This window comes from Pelmatolapia mariae, linkage group LG2 (assembly GCF_036321145.2).
Source record: "Pelmatolapia mariae isolate MD_Pm_ZW linkage group LG2, Pm_UMD_F_2, whole genome shotgun sequence".
Lineage (NCBI taxonomy): Eukaryota > Metazoa > Chordata > Actinopteri > Cichliformes > Cichlidae > Pelmatolapia > Pelmatolapia mariae.
The window spans coordinates 25,074,995-25,098,773 of record NC_086228.1 but is presented as its reverse complement, the minus strand read 5'-3'; the positions used below and the strand labels follow the sequence as shown (position 1 = coordinate 25,098,773).

General features: G+C 38.4%; 1 protein-coding gene across 5 annotated transcripts in view; it reads left to right on the top strand.

Moving 5' to 3' along the window:
• mid2 (midline 2) overlaps positions 1-23,779 on the top strand; it is a 151,865-nt gene that overhangs the window by 102,295 nt on the left and 25,791 nt on the right. For all 5 annotated transcript variants that reach the window (XM_063496557.1, XM_063496572.1, XM_063496582.1 and 2 more), the window contains 4 exons: positions 11,281-11,388; positions 17,243-17,391; positions 18,491-18,618; positions 19,701-19,844. In XM_063496557.1, the coding sequence (XP_063352627.1) occupies positions 11,281-11,388; positions 17,243-17,391; positions 18,491-18,618; positions 19,701-19,844 (529 nt within the window). The remainder of the gene's footprint in view (positions 1-11,280; positions 11,389-17,242; positions 17,392-18,490; positions 18,619-19,700; positions 19,845-23,779) is intronic.

The following is a 23,779-nucleotide window of genomic DNA, read 5'->3' as shown; positions in this document are numbered from 1 at the left end:
CTGGATTTCTCTCGTCCTTGTTTGCATCATACTGTATTGGTGCCGAAGAAATGATCAAACACAGTGTGAATCAGCTTCCAATGTGTCAGCACACACAGCAGCGATACAGCCCTGTCCTCCAGGGGTTCTTTCCGGGGAGTTATCTTTTTCTTCAGTCTTAGATGCACTGACTTTATGATGTGTAGGTTGCTTCTTTCCGAGTATCCTCACCACAAGGCTTGGTGTGGGATTTTTGTGCCTAATGGTATTCGGAATAGGGTTCGGAGCTTTTTAAAAGCATTGATGTGATTCTTAAGCATTTGTAGTGATTTTTGTTTAGTTAACACTCATCACTCATTTTCACTCATGCTTTGATATTAATAGTCAGCAGAGTAAGGGGGACTCATTGAGGCTCTTGGGTGAAGAGCATTTCCCTAAAAACCACTTTGATGTTGAATAGACACTGATACAGTGACAGATGTAACTGAATTCAGAGCCAGACTGAAAGCTGTGTTAATGCTTTGAATAAGACTATGCTATCTGTTACCTGCACATTATTTTTGTCATTCACGAACTATGTTTTAAGCCGTAAGCTGTTTAATATTAAGCCAGCTCACTTCTTTTCTTTTCTTTTTTTTTTCTTTTTTTAGAGTAATAGTAAAAGCTTTTTACCCTCTTCAAATACGCATCTCAAGAGATGCTCTTATTCTTTTGTTACCATTTCATTTTCAGCACATTTCTATTTAATTCCCAAAGAGCCTCCCCTTTCATACTTTAACAATACTTCCTTAAAGGCCCGTGCCCTTGAAACTTTGTCTGTGTAGTGAAGTTCTTGCATTTAATATCTCCCTCTTCTTAATTCATCTTGTAACTTGACAGCCGATCAGCTTTTCTGTCATTCTGTCCCACTTTATCTTGCTCTCTGTACGGTAGTTGTCCTCGCCGAGGTCATGGTTCAGCTATGCCTCGTGAGACTGTGTGGTTACAAGGTGCTTGCACTGGCAGCTGTATAAAGAGGAAAACTTTCTAATGGGCTTTCTGGCTCTTAACGGAGCCAGAAAGCCCAGACACAGCTAAATGTGGAGTAAGCATTGTTTCTAGGAAGCAGTAAAAACCAGCAGCTGGTGTTTCCAACCCCTAGGATCGTGTTAAACTTGTGTGTGTATTAGAACTGATGGGAAAAAGAATCACATCAGACAGAAGCCTGGTGGGTTTAAATGTTCACACATGTATATCTACTGATTAAACAGCGAACAGTAAGTCCTTAGCTGAGACCTGTCTAGGTGTGTTTACACTGAAGCTGATCACACTCTGTGCAGAATATGAATCAGTTGTATGGAGATGTCTCTAATGCTGCCTAATCCTTTGCATTAGGGCTCATCTCTCTTTATCTCTCCACAATAGCACCAGAGAGATCGAACCATCTTCTGGCATCATTTCTAAAGCTATATTTCTAAAGCCGTTTGCAGTTCCACTTTTAACTAAGGATAGGAGCATCAATACAATGTGCTAATGGTATATAGATAAATGACATTTCTGCTTTATTGCAAGCTCTACAGTATGTTTGTGCTTTTAACAGATGCCCATACTGTGCATTCAAAGTGGATGTATATCATTCGGCATTCATCCATCCTGGGCAGGTGATACTGTATGTTACGACCCCCCCCCCCCCCCCCCCCCAAAAAATGTGAAAGTTATAGCAGCTTTTTCAGGATGTACAATATCTTGTTTTCTTGGTTTAATATTTTATCATGCCTTCATTGGCGTTTAGGTGTTCACTCATAAACAGCATTTATGGAGGATTTTTTTAGCATGATGCTTCTGAAAGTCAGAGCATCAGCAAGTTATTAAAATTCATTTTGAAGAGAGTATCTAATAATTATAGAGCTATTTGCATCAAATAGAAGAAGGATCACCAAAGAAAATGAAGGCACACTGTCTGGGAAGGATGGATGTCCATATAAATTTTCATGGTAATCCATCAAATGCGTGTTGAGATATGATTAGCAGAGATAATGATGGGTGTCCTTTGATAATAGGCATGATAATTTAATTAGTAATGATTGATGTTTGTGTTACTTTGTTCTGTTGAAAAGTAAAAGAAGACAAGAGGTTAGAAGTTGTTACCCCGAAAAACAGAAATAAATGCAGTCAATCTGCTTAGCAAATAAACACTTTGGTGAGGCGTTTCCAATTATCACCTTTCTTTGACATAACATCCATTACTTTGATCTCACGGTTGCATTTTCTTTTACTCTATTACATACATAAAGCATCTCTCTCATTTTTAGAGCCAGGTGCCAGCCGGATGTCATAAATCTTTGGGTGCTATCCCAGAATTTGTGGACAGCATCAGAGATAAAGCTGTCACGCTAAATCCTTGCATCTGTTTGAGGACTTCATGTCACACTTAAAGAGGCAAACTGGGGACAGTAAGAAGCAGGCGGAATCAGGGCCAATCAAACAGAGGCAGAAAAAGTGAAGAGAAATATGAGCGAGCAAAGGACTGGATTGAGCATAGAGCGTATTCAAAATGTAACTGTTCTAGTGTCAGCAAAAGGTTAACCACTGTTTTGAACTTTGCCTAGCCGTCTTTACAAGACAGGTGCCATTTTGGCTACAGCAGCCAATGTTGGAAGTCATATATTGCTCTGGCTGTCACTGTTCTGTAATTATTACAGTCAAAAGTTTTGAGCAATCAATCGTGTCTTTATACTTTTCCTCAAAGTAGTCAATTATTATTATTCAAGACCTTGTATGTGAGGAGGATTTTAAATTTGATTCTGGATTTAACAATGAAGAGAAGCCAATATAGGAGAAATGTGCTTTCTCTTTCGAGTCCCTGTCAGTATTCTTGCTGCAGCATTTTGGATCAACTGAAGGATTTTCGGGGAGTTTTAGAACATCCTAATAATAACGAATTACAGTAGTCCAGCCTAGAAGTAATAAATGCATGAACTAGTTTTTCAGCATCGCTCTGAGACAGGATGTTTCTGATTTTGGAGATATTGCGCAAATGGAAGAAAGCGGTCCTACACAGTGTCACTGGAGGCCAAGGTAATACCATCCAAAGTAAGCATCTGGCTAGATGACCGCATTTCTGAGATTTTTAGTGCCAAGTACAAGAACCTCAGTTTTATCTGAATTTAGAAGCAGAAAATTTGAGCTCATCCATATCTTTATGTCTTTAAGACATTCCTGCAGTTTAACTAATTATTTGTGGGTGTCACCTGGCTTCATGATAGATAAAGCTGGTAGTCATCTGCATAGCAGTGAAAATGTATGCTATTTCTTCTGATGATACTGCCTAAGGGAAGCATGTATAATGTAAACAGAATTGGTCCTAGCACAGAACCCTGTGGAACTCCATATTTAACCTTAGTGTGTAAAGACAACTCCCCATTTACATGAACAAATGTAAGTATATTAGATAGATATGATTCAAACCACTGCAGTGCAGTACCTGTAATACCTACAGCATGTTCTAATCGCTCTAATAGAATATTATGGTCAACAGTATCGAACGCTGCACTGAGGTCTAGGAGGACAAGCACAGAGATGAGTCCACTGTCAGAGGCCAGATCATTTGTAACCTTCACTAAAGCTGTTCCTGTGCTGCGATGAGCTCTAAAACCTGACTGAAACTCTTCAAATATCACATTCCTCTGCAGATTCCTCTTTTACGATGACGATGATGATGATCTCTAATGGTTACAATTTTATTTGTGACAAAATTCACAAAGTCATTACTTGTTAACGTTAAAGGAATGCTTGGCTTAACAGAGCTCTGACTTTTTGTCAGCCTGGCTTTAGTGCTGAAGAGAAATTTAGGGTTGTTCTTACTTCCTTCAATGAGTGGTCAATAATAAGATGTCTAGCTTTACGGAGGGCTTTTTTATAGAGTGGTAAACTGGATTTCAAGGCTAAATGAGGATGTTCTAAACTAGTGTGATGTCATTTTAATTAGTCCAATTATAGATTGAATGCCGTGCTGAGGCTGTCATTTTTAGTATCTACATGGATAAAATCACCCACAATAATTATTTTATCTGAGCTGAGAACTAAATCACATAAAAAAGTCTCAGAATTCAGACAAAAAACAGACAGGTGGACGATAGATAACAACAAATGAAACTTTTCTTGAGTTTTTCAAGCTAGGGTGGACAAGGCTAAGCATCATGTTTTCAAATGAATTAAAACTCTGTCTTGGTCTTTGGTTGATTAACAAGCTGTAGTGGGAGATTAATTCATGTACTAACAGGGGACTAGAAAAGAGAGACCCAATGTTTAATAATCCACATTTCACTGTTTTACTCTTTGGTGCAGTCGTGGATACAGTACTGTTCTTTCTTTGTGATTTTTTTGTGTTTAAATAATTTTTTGCTGATTTTTGGTTTGTTTTTTTGTTTTGACACAGTCTCTAAGGGGATGGGGTTTTGGGGAGATAGCAGGAGGAGAGAAGCTACAGAGAGGCGTGTAAGTCTGCAACTCCGCTTCCTGATCCAAACTCTGGATAGTCAGATTTTGGGGGGGTTTATTAAATTTGGCCAGATTTGTAGAAGTGAGAGCTTCTCCATCCAAATTAGGATAGATGCAGTCTCTCCTAACAAGAACAGGTTTTCCCCAAAAAGGTTCCCAATTATCTATAAAGCAAAGCATTTTGGACACCATTCAGACAGACAGCAATTTAAGCCAGCCATCCTGTGTTCCCGGGTGCTCGGAACAGTCTGCTAGGGGAAGAACTAAAGCTACCTTCAAGTGCACCAGCCACAGGGGCCTGGCTAGCTATGGGTTTTCCAAGGGTGCGAAGGTCTGTGTGTTGTAACAGGAAGTGATACTCTACCAGATAGAGCCAACACCAAGTGAGAGTGAAATGGTCTCAGAAGAAGGGGTGGCTGTCAAGAAGCCTTTCATAAGGAAGGAAAATGGGGAACAAAGGATAAGGAATTCCAAATTACACAAGACCTGGATTTGAAATCAGTAACACAAGGTCCTATGGAGTGATGAATTCAGTTTCATTTTTCAGCATTGGAATGCACTTCAGGAAGCCTGGATAACTATTCCTGAAGACTGTTTAAAGAAATTATAAGAAAGTTTGCCTAAGAGATTTCAGGCTGTGTTACGAACAAAGGTGGTCATACCAGGTATTGACTTTCTAGCTTGCTCTAATTGTTTTTTCTTATATGATATGTATGTTTGAATATGTTTCAGTAAATCAATGCACCCATTTTCCTAGAAAAATATAAAGGAATGAGGGGTGGCTTAAGACTAATGTACAGCACAACAGGATTTGTATATATCTGTTTCAACAATTTTCTTGGATAAAAGACTATTTCTTTTCTTGATGTATGTCAATCTGAAATCTACAAGATCTGTTAGACATTTTGTAAATCATTTACCACTCCTGCCACAGTTGATATGCGGTGAAACCTTTGCTTGTTAACTAGAATTTAAAATACATCGGTGTGGGCGTGAGCAGTGCTTGTTAACACAGTATGCATTTGTAAAGATTTGCAGTTTAAGAAAACAAGTTGGGATTTTGTAATGTCAAGGTGGGCGGGTAATTTAGCTGCATTCGCTGCTGTGTTTGTGATGTTATTATGGTGATTCAGCTGTGAGATTTTCTGTGACAAAAGCAAATAGCATTTTCAAGATTGAGCACTGCAGCATCATTAAAACTCGCACACACAATTCATCTCATTTGTCTGCAGTCAATGGATTTTCTTAAAATGACAGCACAGTGAGAAATTGCAATGCCGAATCTCAGAATTGGGGGAATTTAACAAGCAAAGACTCGTTTTGAGTTTAGCTCACCTCCTGATGATTGACAACTCCTAAAATACTGGCTCTCTACTTATTACCAGTTTTTAGAAAAGGAGAGTTGGGTATGTGTTTCGACTTCACATTTCAAAAATGTTCATAGTTTCTTAAAAATATCTTTGTTTTTGTTTTTATCAGGCAAAGTCTTTTTGTTTTTGAGTGTAACCAGTGGTTTGCACCTTCGATAAACCCGCACTATTAATAATCTTGAAGTCATTACTTAATTGTTGCCTTTGACGTTTGAAAAATTATTCTTAGTTATTACCTAAATGACCAGACATCTTTCATTCAGCCTGCTTGAGTCCTGGTTATTGCATAGAAACTGCCATATGTTTCCAGGCAATACACCTCAGAATTAAATATGTTTACATGATAACCTTCAAACAAAGAAGAATACTGACGCCATAAGGTTGGATTAATTCCAGCATTATAATATGGCAATAGTATCCTAATATGATAAAGCAGTGTTCCCCTATTATTGATATCACTAAAACTTTTAAGTTATTATATAAAAATCATGATGAACTAATGTTACCATTTTAGTTCTAGCTGGTCATCATATGGTTACCTATATATTACTGTATGATTACTAATTGGTTCTGCCTTACAGGCATATGTTTATATTGTCATTATTAGCCCCATTTGGTCTTGTTATTAACCAATTACACAAATTTAAAGTTAGTACCACTCTGCTAGATCCATTGTTTATACAAGATATTACTTGGTTATTATTTGGATGTTACTTTGTAATAAAGTTGTAATTATTTCCACATTATATTTGCTTTCACACTAATACCCCACTATTATAACGTTGTGGCCAAGCTGTAACAGAAAGTGCTACCAGTCACAGTAGAGATGTAGATGAGCATACTTCCTATTTTTGTTGTTTTACTCTATCCATATAGTGAATGAGCATTGACTTTGTTCTGTCGGGATGAACTGAGCTCTGAATGAAGTTGTAACATATTAAAACCTTTTGCATGTGTAGTAGAAATAAAGTCGACAAACTTTGAGCCAACTTTAATTAGATTTCCCTGGTGATTTTATACATGCATTATGTCCCATTAAATTATCGCTTATCTTTTCTTTTTGGGGGGTTAGTCTTTTTAATTCGAAATAACTACCAGATGGTTGCTGAGTAGCAATACTTGCTTCAAGAATTACTTTGAATCAGCTACATCTAAAATAATAAATAAATAATTGAACCTCTCATTGGGAGTTGTGCCTGTTACATAGATCGGTGATATGTCAGGAAAGGGGACAAGTGAGCCACAATCCAGAACATTTTGTAATAATGTGGGACAGTGGATTTCAACATCCCATACTGTTGGGACTGCATTTATTTTCTTCCGTCTTACTCTCCATTTCTCAGCACAATTCTGTGCTGGATGTCTTGATTTATCTGAGGAAGATGACCAGCAGTAGATCAGCTATGCAGATATGGTGTTTATTTGCTGTGTTTCAGTACAGGCTATAGGATGTCAACTTGATGAGAACTGTGGTAGCTTATTAGAGAGAAATGTGTGCTGCCAGTTGTACCCAACTGTAACACTACTCAGCTGATATCTGCGTTTGTATATGCTAAAATAATCTCATTATAATAGCATATACAAACATGCTTGTCAGATATACTTTTAATAATTAGTCGAAAGCACTGAAAAGGATGCAGTTAAGTCATAGCTGCATTAATGAGGAGGATATTCTATATTAACATTATTATTATATTACTATTGACTAAAGTAATAATCCTTATAATAAATCATAATTCCATTTAGTTTGCCTAATATACTGTATTCAAATACTTTTATTTATCTGATGTTGGAGAGTTTAATAATTTCCCAAAGACAGAATAAATAGAGCAAATTAGAACATGTGTTAAACATAATTATTATCAACCAAACGTTTTTAAGAAATTTGAAAGTGAGATATTTTTATTGAATTTTAGCAGCCTGACTAATTTTCACAAATATTTTAAGAGCAGGAGCAGGTGAAAGGTTTCTTAACACACGCTATATGTGGTTATTCTTCCAATAACAGACCTTAACTTGAAGTTGGCACAGTGCTTTTTAGTATACCTGCAGAGGTGTCTAATAATGCCTAATTTGTAGTGAGGTTAAAAGAGAGAGAGAGACGGAGAGAAGGGGGAATGAGGAGGGAACATTTTTCCATAACTACACTGCTAAGTAGCCCAGTCGTAATTCACAGTGACCCAGGATAGCTGCATTCATCCTGCTTAATTACGAAGCTGCAGTCATAAAATGGCTTTTTGCAGAACTGTGTTGTTTGTGTTTGTGTGCCCCTGTGATTTTCTCTCCATGTGAGGGCCTACTTTGGCTCAAAGCCATCCTTAAGAGGATCCAGTACTGTGCAAAAGTCTTAAACCACCTTGCATTTCTATATAGTTTGCTTCCAAAGCCAGATTTTTTGTAAAAATATATATATATATATATTTATGTGGTTTTGAGCAATAGTTGTCCAGGAAAAATCTTCTCTGTGTGCACCCAACTCAAGGGATAAACCAATTCTGCGTCTGCACATAACAGATTTGACATTTTTAGTACAAAATTTACTAGAAATGACAAATAGGGCATAGTTTGGATATAAATGAATATTTTTGCAATAAAAAGGGAATTTGAAAACAGACGTTTGCCAAAAACTTGGCACATCTCAGCATTGTGTGCAGTATGTGCCCTTAAAATATTTGAGGAAACTTTTGAGCAGCTACTTCTAACAATAAATTAATCATCTTAATCTTTATCAATAGTAATAATGTTTTTATAGTCTTAATAATAATTTGAGAAATAGCTAATTGGGGTGCGTGATAGTAGATAAACAGTTACGGCTAACTGGCTGTCCCCCTACTCATGTTAAGGCTAACATGTGTACCAGCCAGGTTAACATTGAGGGAAACTCTTTAATACTTAATTGTTATTGAATCAGAACCTTTACTGACCTCTCGAAGTTCTTCATAAAGACTGGGTGGTCAGTGCTTCCCAACCCTGAGCCAAGACACATATTTCACATTAGAAAAGTCACATGGCACACCACCAAATGTAATTTCTTCTGTTTTACTGGCAGTTGGCAACCCTTTTAATTAGAGCAGGTAGTTGCACTGCCCTCTAGTGAAAGAGAATGTAATTGTTCTGCCCGTTACTCACGCTGATCGCTAATCAGGTGGAACCAGATAATCTTCCACGGCACACCTGTCTATACTATCTACAGAACTAAAAAAAATTACCTAGTAATGTTGCTTTCTCACAATTTGGTGTGAAAAGGTACTGTATGCGTTGGTACTGTTGACATGTCTAAGTATATTTATGGATTATTTTCTGTTATTGAACAGTTTAGAAACACACAGTCCAATGAATTCCTTTGATCATATCAGTCGATCGGTGGATAAGTAAGAGATCATAATGTGCATCTATGTCATTCTGTATATTTTTAATAACATTAAGAAAACGCTTCTTAATCAAGGTGATTAAAGTCATTTCAAATTTTTTGTTTGTATGTAAAAAAAAAAACTGCACTCATTTAAATCTATTCTATCCCACATGAGCATTTATCTTTGTAAATTCTGCTCTGCAGTATTTTGTTATCACTGCTGTGATCTTTAATTTAAATGTCATCATTGCACCTCTGTAAGATTGTGTGTGCCACAGTAAAAGAGGTCTCCTCGCAGTGCATCTCCTTGTGTAGTACTGTGTTATGGTTGCCAGCCAAGAACAAAAGTGCTCTTGCCACAGTCCCTTCCCTGCAGGAAACACTCACCTGTAGCTTTTTGTGACAACAAACACTGCAGCAGCTAGCGAAGCAGTTCAAGGAACACTGTTCTCTGTGAATGTTTGTGGCCTCTGAAAACGTCTTATTTGAAGTGAAATTTCTAGCCTCTTGTGTGAATTTTCTCAATAACTCTGAAGTTGCCAGTTTGGGTGAAAAATTCCCACTGTCACCCTGCTGGGGTAGTTTTATTTCTTTTTATTCTGGAGTATATTTGTAATTTCTGTAATGGTTTGAAGTGACTCCTACAGACAAAATCACTCATCGAGATATAGAGGTTGCACTTAGAGTAAACCTCTGCACAGGTGTAAATACAGCCAATTACATCTCTGTTACAACATTATCTTAGATAACAGATATGAGCTTTGTGCATCTTTATGTTACTGTACCATGAAATATAATAAATTATTTAAAAAAAATGACTATTAGAGCAGATGAAGCAGGTAAGGTACACCCAGACCTAAAACCAGTTAAGGCTGGAAGTATAGATGTCATTTCTGTCTCTTTTGTGTACCTTTGTTTGCTCATGAATCAGAAATCACAACCCACTCACTGGACAAATTCCCGTTTAGATTTTCTGTTCTCTTCTTTGGTTCAACAGTGAAGTTGGAGTATCTTTTTTTATGATCTAAAACCCTGCCCTAAGTGGTTCTAAAGCTTTTGCAGTAATTGTATGCATATTTCATAATGAGCTAACTGCTTAATAGTGGTTCATTGTTGAAATTCAGCAAACACCCGTAGTGTCTCCAAAAAAAAACCCTCACCCACCCACACACACAAATTTGAAGATGGATGTTCATTTAGTGCTGGCGTGAAATGGTGAACTGATGAAGAGTTGCCTTGGTGACTTTGGTCCTGAAATAATCACAGAATCTATTAAATTGGCTTGGTGTGAGCATTTTCTATGGGTGAATTAATTATTGTCTCCACAGACTTTTTCTGAGTGCCTTTGAGTTTTCAAATAATCCGCCTTGGCTTTTTCTGAGTTAAATAAACATGTTTGTTTTTTTTTAAATAGTGTAACTCTAATCATTTAATACACCGTTTTTGTAATAAATTCATGCTGCATGCAAGTATAAAACAGTGTTTCAAATCCAACTGCACAGTAACCCTTTTTATTAGGAGAGATGGGCTTTTCCTCCAGCAAGGAGAAGAACATTTTGGCAAATGAATAATAAATTCCATCTACAGTGTATATTAAGATGTCGGTTTCTTACTACCTGCAATGCCCCCTAATTGGCTGAACCATCAGTTTGCCATATTTATGTGTATTTATGAATTGTTTTGTTTAACCTTGGATTCGTGTAGCTAATATATTGATTTATGATCTTTTACCAGTGACAGCTGATGAGTTGGAAATCACTTTTCCTTGTTTTGTTCTTCACAAGTTATTTTTAATCCAGGTGCACGTTGCTTAAGGCACTTTTCCTGGTGTGCAGAATTCTTAATGAAATGGAAAACTATAGGACGTGCTCTGTATGCGATGATGCAAATGATCCTTCCTGCCACTCTGAAAGTCTTACAAAGTTCCCAAAGAGAGCATGTGAACGAGGAAGAAAAAAAAATGTGCAGACACATTTTTGATATCAGACACCAAAAGCAAAATATAAGATACATTGAACCTGAGCAAGTCAGTGAATATACAGTTTGGCTTTAAAGTGAGGCTGTGAGGGTTTCTTAAGTTGTTTGTTCGCTTCTCTTCAGGTGAACACAGCCATGCATGAAGCTAAGCTGGTAGAGGAGTGTGATGAGCTGGTGGAGATCATTCGCCAGAGAAAACAGGTCATCGCCGTGAAGATCAAAGAATCCAAGGTAAAGTATTATATTCAACTAAATTTTTTTAAGCGTCTTTTAAGTGCAGTCTGAAATATTCAAATTCAGGTACAATCACAAAGGTGGCACTGACTGATTTTTTTTTTTAACCTTTAAGACACAAAAAACCAAAGCTAACAGACAACAATATTGGCATTTTATTAACTTAAAGGGAACCTACTATGGTTCCCTTTAAGTTAATAAAAAATAAATAAAAAGTCACTCATCCAAATGACTTATTCACTTATCTGAAGAAGTCATGAAGGAAGGAAGTCACTTGGATGAGTGACGAAACATTTCTCCCACTGAAAACGCTAAATCCAGATGAACATGCTACGGGCCATTCAGTCCTTATACGACCGTTGCAAGAGCTTGGTCTGTATAGCCGGCAATAAGTCGGACTCGTTCCTGGTGGGTGATGGGCTCCGCCAGGGCTGCCCTTTGTCACCGATTCTGTTCATAATTTTTATGGACAGAATTTCTAGGCGTTGCCAAATGAACATAATCAACTATTGGAATTTATTTTTCTGAATGCAAGTAGTTGCAGTTACCAGCGGATGAGCGTGCAAGACCTTCAATCTCTTGGCGACCACGTTTCATCACAAAGCAATTGCCCAGGTCACGTCATGAAAGGCAACCTGTCTCCAAACACTCACGGCCCAACTTAGACTGACTGCAGTTACTCTCAGATTGGTCAAGGTTTGCAAATAATTGCTGTCTAATTTAGAAATTCAGAGAGGTTGCCAAGATATTGTAATCACTCTGAGTCAGTCTGTGCCAATGAGCACAACTCATCCTGGGATGTGTCTCTTTACAATAGGGAGCTTGACTCAACTGGTTGCCAAGTGACTGTAATCTGGTTATACATAATAACAAGATTCCTGAGCATCTATCCCATTTTGCAGTTAAACTACTGTTCTGAAAGAACTACAATATTCACTTATGTTGAGGAATTTTTCAATATAAGTTTTACATCTATGACATTCTGACTGAACTATGAGTGTAAGTAGTTAATATGAATTTCAGTATATGTAGACAGCAACAGATTTCTGGCTTTCAAAAATGTATTTAATAAGCTAACCTCTTCACTTCAGAGTTAACGAGACCGCAAGTTCACTGCACACAGTCACAAGGAATCATAAGAGTTTAAAGGGCTTGTGACATTAAAGGGAGACACTCGAGGAACTGAGGGGCTGCACCAAGGCCTAGTATAAGATAGCATAAGATAAATATGGATTATTTTGAACTGTGAATCATGCATAGCCACGCTTGCAGAGTCCAAGAATTGAAAAGAAATGTAAATGACCACAATAGGTCCCAGTAAATTTAATCAGTCAGAGCAAGATTATCATCCAGATGCTGTATTTTTAGTTACTGTTGAGTGTAAAGCTGAATGTTGTTTAAACTCCTGAGATAAGATCTATGGTTAATTAATTGAATGTCTGCTGAGGCAGGCAGAATGTATATTTTCCTTAAAAAAAAAAAAAAATCTTTTGTTGTAAATGATGTTGCTGGGAGTTGTTAAGGAACCCCAGGCGGTGTATTAGCGTATCTCTAAATGTACCCTACAACCAAAACGAGTTATAGATGGACGATCTTCTGTGTGTGTCATTAACTGAATCAATCCAAGATTAGACGCACTTTTATTCAGCGTGCATAAACAAAAACAGTGATTACTGGCACTTAGAAGAGAGAGATGATGACTTCGGTGAATTCATATTACATCGTTTCATTCAGTTTTCAACAGTTCATATTTCAAACACTTGTGTCGCCTTGCCATCTGAAGCAGGCAAAAAGCCCGACCCACCATCGTTTTGCAGAAGCGAATGAATATGAAAGCAGCGATGCCGTGGACAGAATATATTTGTAAGGCTACTTGTGTGGTTGTCTGCTTGTTTACCCAAATATACACCACATGCAGGCTTTACGAGAAATGAAAAACACGGAGGATAAAAAAAGAGAGCGATAACAGCCTCTCCTCATATTTAGGCAGTCAACATGAATGTGTGAGGAAAGAATTTAAAATGGCAGGAAAGACTGTTCTGAACCTCCTGCTGCTGTTTTACAAAGTCCACAACTAACTGCACAGACAGATACACATTTGGCTCTGTGTGTGTGTGTGTACTCATGCCCATGTGTATATGGGTGGTTGTCCCGTCTCTGACCATGAATAACCCTTCCAGAGGTGAAATTTTAAGTGCTTGTGAAGGATCCAAGGTGGCAGAGGAGCTTCATAGAGAAATTTCCCAACAGTTAACACAAAGACTAAAATAGGTTTGTGTGTATGTGTGTGTGTGTGTGTGTGTGTGTGTGAGACAGAGGAGTGTGTCGACAATGAATGCAGACAAAGAGCAAGGTTTGTTCTCCTGAGAGTCTGTGCCTGTAAAAGGCTCTCCAGCTGAAGGTACAGCGGTCAAATGTAGGAAGCCCGTATGCATCACTTTGAAAGGTCAAGGAAGATGAATCAAATGCGCCTTGACTAATTCAAATGCGTAGAAGAAAGCAAAGGATAAGTTGAATATTGATATTTTATACATTAACATTGCTACAAAAACACAGCTCATATTATACATTTTATGAGCAAAGTACTGAGATGGCTTCCTGTTGAGGACAGTCTCATAAAGGAAAGTGTTCAGAGGTGACTCTGCAACAGAATAACCGGATTATACAGGCTTGATCATGGTGAGCAAGGTGCTCCCATTCTCTCTCTTACTTCTTCATAATGAGGTCTCTATCTTGCAGAGGAGACTCAGCAGTCATACTTAATCTCTCCCAGCTCACACACACGCACATAACAAAAAACAACAACAAAAAAAAAAGACTATTCCCACGGCCGGGTTTCTGTTTGTGTGTTTTTGTCATATGACTTCCTGTCTTCCAGGCATCTATTCTGCCGCTTTTCCGTTATTGTTTCTTGAAAACTGTTCAAACTCCAAGGATTAACAATGCAAAACTCTTTTAGTGTTACACACTAGCTTTTTTTAACACAATTTTTTTAACAATCTCATAGGTCATTTGAACTTCATTTTAAAAGCTTATGCCTGGTAGGGACTCATCATAAAAACAACAGCATTACTGTTGTTGGCACCACTTAAACAACCTGTCTCTGTGTTTATGTGACAAGTGCCTCTTGTGAATGTGCAAATATAACATTTGTCTCTCAGAGCCAGGTCAGGATGGATGGTCGGCCATACAAAGCCTTTGGCTTTGGCCTGTTTTCAGTGCTGTGGTTTTGTTTATTCTATTTCTTTAAAAGCAAATCGAGGCTGTAAAACTTTAAGGATCCACATCCCAAATCTAGTGACTGATGGCTGGTCATTACATAGCACTGCATGCTACCTTGATTTACAGATGACATATATTCCCACAGCATCAGCTGGATTTATCTGTTGTTGAGAGTCTGTCTTTTTGTATGCAGTCATATCCTGGTTTCATCTACTTTCAATGATAAACAGTATGAAAGACTGATACATTTGTTTTAATGGCCACCAGGGGGTTACACCTGTCGCTGCAAAAATACCTACAGAAGACTATTTAGTAATTTAACCATTATGTCACTGCTAAATGTTAGCTACAAAAATATGTTTTTCAATCAACTGGAGTGAGAGAAAACGTATTATGTTTATAAGCCATTAATAACACATTGCTTTGTTTTCATATCTATGATTGCACTTTAAGAAAATTCAGCCTCTGAAAAAGTTTTGGTTTTGTTTTATGACTCAGTAAAAGGATAAAAAACAACTTTAAATATTGTAGCATCACCTCATAAGTATTTAAATTATATTAGAAGGTTCAATTTCAGCTTTAAATCACGGACTGTAGGCTTCGCACAAAGTAAGAGACACACACACGAACACACACTCAGACCGTGCCATATTGTCCATTATTTTGCAGGAGAGAAGTAATCATCTCTAAAATTGTTGTTTGCGGCCTATGTTGCCAAATAATAATTCATCCTTTAAACCTCCTCTCGCTTCTCCTCTCTTTGCAGTCAACAACCTGCTCAAATGTCATTTTTAGTGACAAGAGATTATGGCGGACTTAGTGCAAGTGCAGCTGAGATGTCAGTTGAAAACTCCATTAAGACTCCAGCTTAACGAGACTTCTAAAGCAGCAGCAGCAGCTTTTCCAGCAGCGGGAAGGAAAGTGGACATTAGATTCCATGAAAACTTTTGATGGTGACTTTTTAACCATGTGAACTTTTTAGTTTTGTTTAGTGTTAGAGATTCAAATTAGCCTTAGCCTGAAATTATGATGCGTTCAGTGCATTAAGAGACTTAACTTCATTCTTTGCCTTTAGATTCACAGATGATTTATTTAGTCATTTAACAGCACTCCACGCTAAAGCAGGTATTGAATTCTACAGTTGCCTCTTGCTGGCAGTCTCAGCGCTCACAAAGACCCTTTGTTTTGTTTTGTTTTTTTACATCAAACTAAGTTCATTTCCAGGATCAGGATATGAGCAGCAATAAAGATAAACAGATTACTTTAATTTCAAATTTGCTCATCGTGGCTTTCCTTTTGCTCGGTGGGAAATGACATTAAAGCACACGCGCTAACAAATTACAGTGAAAAGGACTTTACAAACCGTGCTTGTGTCTGAATCGTGACCTGACAACGTGACCTGACTTGATTCGCACAGCATGATGCTTTGTGATGAAAATGAAGCAAATTATTATGTGGTCCAAAATCAGCAGTTTCCTGTTTGCACATCTGAATCATGTGCACCACGTGAATACACAGTAGATGCGCTTACAAGGTGCTCAAAAGACGAGCTCGATGTCTTTTTTGTTTGGTAAGGTAGGAGGGAAAGAACTGTGACTTTTACAGCCAGTAGTGTCTCATTCATTTCCTGTCAGGCCTCCTTTCACAGTTTTTAAACATGGATATGTATGTGCAGACTGGTGCCCCTCATCCAGTGACCTAGAACTATCTGCCCTTTGATTATGCAACATGATATTAAGGTCAATATGAGCATAGATCCAGTGGACTCACTTAAACTCGGGCCCTCCGCTTCTTTTTCTCCTTTTTCCTGTTGGTGCATGTCTCAGATAACTGTGTCTATGACTGCGTTTCTGTGTGGACTCCATAGTTTTATTTTTTTTTTGTGAGTAGAAAAACATCCTTAATCATAAACTCTAATGTCATCTGCTAATTGCTTCTGCACGTTCAGATGCTTCTGTCGATATAATATTTGATCACGCTCGGTCGTATGTGTTTGAATATCTGCGTCTGTTTTTCTTTGGTTATAAAACTTCAGTTAACTCTGCAATATGGAAAGTTCACCTAGCAAAAATCATCTGAGAGAGTGCTGTCTTTGTGTCAATAATGTGTGCCAATGTGGGAAGCAAAGCACAATTGGCTTTTTTTAGTTACTGTCAAAATGAATTAAAAAAATCCATCAAACTGAAATTATTGGAGTGCAGAGGAGGGCTTTTTTTTTTCTTTTTTTTTTGGATGTAGAGAGAGTTTTGAGATCCTTTTTTCCTGAATTTTTGCAGTGGAAGGCACACAAGTTGCCCTGAGCAAATAGAAAGTTATTTTTAGTCCCAGAAGATGAACATAGAAGATCAATAACACCAGTGAACTACTTTTGTCTAAGTTTTGGAGATGGGGATTAGAGACATAGAGTACGTGTCAAGATTCCCGCATAGTAAAAGAATGTCGCGGTGGCATTTGTGAATCTTTTACTAGACCAGGTGCTGGCAATGTCGTCTGCGTTCTCTTAGCTAAATGAAAAATTTAGAAGTCGAGTTATTGAGAAGGGCGATGTATTCCTTCAAGGCTCACAGTGTGCAAATGAATACGAACCGTGTGTGTCGTAACGTGGCAACGTGTGCTTTGTTTGTTCCAGGTGATGAAACTGCGCAAGTTGGCTCAGCAGATTGCAAATTGTCGCCAGTGTTTGGAGCGCTCCAGTGCCCTGATCACACAGGCTGAGCAGAGCTTGAAGGAGAACGACCACGCCCGCTTCCTTCAGACTGCCAGAAATGTCGCCGAAAGGTAGGTGGAACAGCGCACCGACTTAGACCACCTGCCTGTTGCAACAATATACTAATTTCACTTCATTATAGCTATTAATAGTCCAGACAAGTGGGAGGCTTTTGACAAGTCATCCTGACTGGGGTTTTTGTCTTGCTTTTTCCGTGTGGAGCTGTGTCATCTTGTAGCAGGCTGCATGATAGTTGTCAGAGTATTTGGCAATAAGTCTTTGACTCTTTAAATCAAAACCTCTGTCCTACAATGAGTTTTCGATTTTTACCTCTGTGAAATCCACTTGAAGGGGCTGCTGGTGAAATCAGCATTTTATCAAAAGTCTTTGGCTCGTGCGATCAATGTCAGGCCTCTGTTGAAAATCATCTATCATTTAAGGGCCAGCTCTGCAGTTTTCCTTTCAACCCTCGCACTTCTGTAATACCCTCATTCCTTCGTCCTCCTCCTCCTGTAGATATTTTGCTCTGTCTCTTTCACAAAGACCTTTGCAAAAGCCACGGCCAGCACACTATCTTTTATTTGGCCTCGGCTCCACTTTTCTTTCAACCACCTGGCCGTGCACTTTATTGACTGACTGGTTTCTCTTTACTGAGGAACTGAAGTCTTAAGGACTAGTGCTGATCTGTTCTCCACTCTGCACTGCTGTGTAACCCTGCCAGCACTGTGGTTCTGGCTGGCTCCTGCCACAGACAGCTCACTGATGCTCAAAGCAGAAGTAGGCACAAGTTTCCACAAAGCTGTAGAGACTGTGGAGTAAGTGTGTCAGTGCATGTCTGGTTTGACTGTGTTTTGACAACACCAAGGCAGAGATTCTGAGTTGGACTGGCTGTAGACATTTATTCTGAGACCATGAATTTCATGTTTGTATTCTTTTAAAATTTTTCCCCTCTCTCGCCCTTTTTCGTGTCACTAATAATATCTGCCACCTCTCTCCTCTTGCCATCTCACCTCACTTCTCTGCTCTTATTTTTCCATCTCTTCATCACCTCCCATCTTTTCCTGCTCCATCCCTCTTTTCCTCCTCACCTCATCGGACCTCTCATCCCTCCTTTTCTACCCTTCTGCTGACATTTACTTTGCTCGCCCCCGCGTCCTGACAACTCAAAAGGGTTGCAATGGCCACGGCTTCCTCGCAGGTGCTCATCCCAGATGTCAACTTGAACGAGGCGTTTGACAACTTTGCTCTTGACTTCTCCCGAGAGAAGAAGATTCTGGAAGGACTAGATTACCTAACAGGTAAATTCACATCCTGTCAAATCTGCAGTAGATATGTTAACAGTAGTCCTGCTGCTGTCTTGTTTTTTTTGTTTGTTTGTTTTAATTCACTGTTTCAAAGAACAAAACTGTTAAGAAAACTATCCAGCCTTGTCACATAAGCCCTTTTTAGACATGGAAAACACAACTTTGCTGACTTATTCAATTCAGTTTTATTTATATAGTTCCAAATCAAAACAGCAGTCACCTCAAGATACTTTACATTGTAAGGTAAAGACCCTACAAAGAAATACAATACAAAGAAAACAGAGAAAACCCCAACAATCACGTGACTTTTCCTGAGGGAGGAGAGTAATGTTATTTTATGGTTCTTTCAAAACTTCAACCTCTGTTGACTTTATTGCTTTTCGTGGCACCTCAGCTGTCTCCCTTTCAGACAGAAAAGTCATCTGGCCTTAAGGAGTGCCAGATTAACTCAATGCTCATGCTGTCTATGACAGTTACAAAGTATAAGTTATCTAAGATTGTGTTGGACAAAAAAGCACGAGGGAAGCTTTTCTAACTGTGCTGTATCTCCTCATACATTGTTATCTTGTACTTTGCTCCTTGTGAACCCTGATCTCATATGTCATCAGTTTTTGGATGTCGACACCCTCTCTTTAATTAAAGTCTTCATTGGCCAAAACAAAACACAAGCTCACACCTGTTCAGAAGTTGTGTTCGTTTGTTTGCTATATGGCTCCATGCCATTCAGACTTCTCCACATTGAATGTGCTGCCTAAATATTAATAGGTCAGACCAAGAAAGAGTGTGATCGCGATCTTTACAAAAGTGACCGGGGTTTTCATTCTTACACAAAGCCAACACATTCATATGCCCTCAGATAAATGAAAAGGAATTTCTGAAAGACGTTACGAACACAAAAAACTCCCCTTTAGAAAGACAATTACTTCTTATCCACTTCATGTCAAATTGTCAAAGTAGTAAAAATTTGATGCAGCTGTTGAGATGTATTATATTTCTGAGAATTAAGACAAAATGACTTGATGACGCTTTCTAACATTTATTTTATTTGATCGTGTTCTTGTTTCCTCCACACGTAGCTCCCAACCCTCCATCTATAAGAGACGAGCTGTGCACCGCCTCCCACGACACCATCACTGTTCACTGGACGTCTGAGGACGAGTTCAGCGTCACCTCCTATGAGCTGCAGTACACGATCTACACGGGCCAAACAAACTTCATCAGTGAGTAACACACACACTCGATAGAGAGAAACAGTAAAGAACAAGGCAGATCAAACTCATTGGACATGATGCTGTCTCACATCAACAAGGTCCTAGGTTCGAATCCACCATGTTCCAGGTTTCAGTGTTCTCCTCGCGTCTCTGTGGGCTCCCCCTGGATACTCCAGCTTCCTCACACAGAACAAAGTGGGGTTAGTGGGGTTAGGTTATTTGATGATTCTAAATTGGCTGTCTGTCTCTGTGTGTTAGCCCTGTGACAGATTAGTGACATGTCCAGGGTCTACCCTGCCTTCCAACCACCCTGAATTGGATAAGTGGAGAGTATGGATGAATGGATGCTAATTGAAACTGAGCAAAACTTTAGGAGTCCCATGGATTTTTGCATTCTCTCACGTAGAACCATCCACAGTTACTTTCTCCCCCAACCATTTTTCGGATGAGAGGGGACAGCTGACATGCTGCAATAGTTTTAAATCAATTTTATTGGCTTCTGACTTTTTTCTAGTCCCCCACATCTGAAATGAATCTGGTGCCACTGGCTGTCACATAGCCCTCCCATTGTTTATGCGTTTCTTTTCATGCATTGTGCATGATGCACTTCACTTGACTTTGACAACTTCTCTTCGACTGCAGTTCTATGGACCACTGACTCTGCACAATATTTTCACGGACTGCTTCTGCTCAGGCTGTTCATTCTGTTGCACTTCCTTCCTTTTGCTGTTGCCTAGCCACCAGCTTTAATTTCTTCTCCATTTAGTTGCATCCTCAATTACAGCCAGTGTTTGTAGCCTGGAATTGTGTGACCCTGCTGCTGTTGTGGTGTTATAAGAATCTTCTAGTTTTTATCATAAAATATATATAAAATGTACATCTACCTACACAGAAGCACTAAGCACACCATTTTCACTGACCTCTCTTCAGGTTCAAGAAACAAAGCACTGCAATAATTTCAGCATTACTTAGTCTTATTTTGATATGTTCAATATTTTATACCAGCTGTGTTGGATAACCTGGATTTTTTTTTTGCCTTTGTTGTTTTCCATGCTTGTATTTTTAGAGAGATGGAGCTGAGTTATCAAGAGTACTCATTATAAAATAGGGCATACAGTGCATACTGTAACACAAGGGGATGTCTGAGATAGGTTTAAGAATCACATATTTGTTTAAGCAGTGTGAAAACTCAGCAGACACAAAAACTGAGGATCATAGCGTCACAGTTTTAACCTTCCCTATTAATCCTCAATACCTCAATCCCTATATGAGTACTACATTTTTATTTCAGAGCTGTAACAGTACAATGTACTTGTGATATTTCCCAAACATTTATTCTGCTAGCAGATCAAAGTCGGCAAGAATCAAACAGATTTAATCTAGCTAAACACGACCATGATGAAAGTGTTTTGCTTTCAGTGCTTTTCCCGTTAGATATGAATTGCAATTACTAGAGGTGTTTCATAATAGAACAGAGATCATACTGCAGTTTATAAGAGTAAATGCTTAGTTTTCAGAGCAAATTTCAGTCCACTATCACCGTCACGTGGCTGACTCAGCAGGCTGCTAATTCCAGTATTAAAATCTGAAATATTACCTCCTTTTCCTGGCTGCTTTTTCTTGACCTCATCTAAAAACATCATGAGATCAAGTAAAGGCTCAATGACAGGTGTGTAGGAGAATTGGTGAGGATTTAAAATGTGGTGCACAGAGAATAGGGCCGCACTTGCAGTAACAATGTCACACCAAATGTGCACCATGTTGAACCTGCAATGATGAGAAGATGGCCAAATAGGTGAGAACAACTAATGAAAAACATCTTTATTACAAAGGCTGGACTTTTACGGCCGGTCCTCACCCTGAATGTTTAGAGCCAAGCCCTAAATAATTCTGCTCCTGAATAATAACGGTACCAAAAAAAGCAATGCACACATTTCTGTATATGGTACTTTAACACTATATTCATTACCAAATGGAGGGCTGTGGATCTGATGACAGATAATATTTGGTCTTCTTCTACACATCACACAGTTAAGCTGTGTGATGTGTAGAAGTCTATACACTGGAATACTTTATAACAACTCACATCTCCAGCTGACTCTCAACCTGCAGCACCACAAACAGGCAACATCAATTTCTATCAGAAGAATTATCCCTTGTATCAAAAACATATTGATTCTCCTTTTGCCTCCTCTCATTAATCTGAATTGCTGTGCCGTTATCAGTGAGAAACACATACTTAAGACCCGTGCTTAGACTGTATTATTTAGGTTAGCAGATTACATGCTTTCTCATCAGGACTGCTGGTTTTTGAGCCGCTAAGTTGCGCTGCTCTTGGCAGAATGGTAGTTATTATCAAAATGAACTGGCTGCATTTTTGTAAGTAGCACGCTATTAGTAGATCACCCTGCAATCACACTAATTTGACCTGCTTAGCCAATAAAATGGAATAAAATTTATTTTCCTGCTGAGGAGCGTAACTCCTTTCCAGCTCCTTGGAAAGGACCCAAATAAAATTCCCTTCATCCATCCATCACAATCCCAACAATACAGCAATGGACATTACCAATGCAAACTTAGTTTTAAAGAAAATTAAACACATTTTGATGAAGCTCATTATCTTTAGAGCGTGCATTCTTAATGCAAGAACATGCAAGACTTCATACGACTCTTTGACAAGCAGCAGATTTTATTACAGTAGCGACACAGTCATAGTTCACCAGTGCATTTAAAAGGATGTTTTTAAAACCTCAAAGTATATCAGTAGGTTATGGTATGCAATAGAACACGTACTTACTTTTAACATCTAGCTGATCTGCACCACTTTGTCAATTTTGATAAGTGTGTTCATGAACATTGAGATGATGCATCGTTTCCTCTCCTTCCATTAAAAATGATCCAGTGCATCCTCTGCTAAAGGAGGTAATAAAGGAAACAATGAAGCTACTTTTCTTAGTATTTGTTTCATTTGGTCGCCACACACTGGGTCACTTCTCTCATTTAGGAACCAGGACTCAGAGCACAGGTCTTCTTTTTCTTCTTCTTCTGAATCTTTTTGAATCCTTTAAAGTCAAACAGACTGTTGTCCTTTTCAGGTTTTTACACATTACAGAAAATTTAAACATAGTCTTTCCCTTCATAACATTATTGGACAATTTAAGTGCACATATTCAAATGTCTTTATAGCAAAAGACAGCATGGCAGTAAAATGATGCAGCGATAGATTATGACACTATTGCCAGTAAAAATCTACATATTGGGACACGGGCAGAAATTATGCGCATTGTTTTATTTTCTACATAGTTTCTAATCATTAGCTCTGTGACTGACTTGTTATAGTGCTACTAGCAAATGACTAAAATTTGAGGCACCATTACATTAAATATAAATGTGTATTTTGAGGGGGTTTGAATGTTATTTAAAACATGTTAGTATTCAAGTGAGCAGTATTCCTCTAATCATTTTTTTCACATTAAATGCAGAAATGTTATATTATACCTTAGAATGACACAAACATAATATTCCTAAATGGGATTTTATGCATTTGTCTCCATCTAGCTTTTGTTTTCTAATCAGCACTATAACCAAATGGCTATCGCGACGTAAATGAAGTGAAAGAAAGGCCACTGTCAAGGAGAAAACAAACGGATGGACTGGTGAAAATCAGAGTGGATAATGGGCACATAGGGGAGGTTAAAACCACTTACTGATGTGAGAAGGATGTGATTAATGTACATAAATGTGCACATTCAAGCACATACGCACACAAATACACACACACAAACACCTGTGCCTCTCTAATCTTTTCATCTCCTCTTCTCTCTTCTCCTCTATGTGGCCTGACATTTCTCCATCTAACCATGCAACTCAAGTGCCCTAGCCATTTGAAACATCAGGATACATTTCAGCTATGATAGACTGAGTGACTCAGATATTCAGCAGTG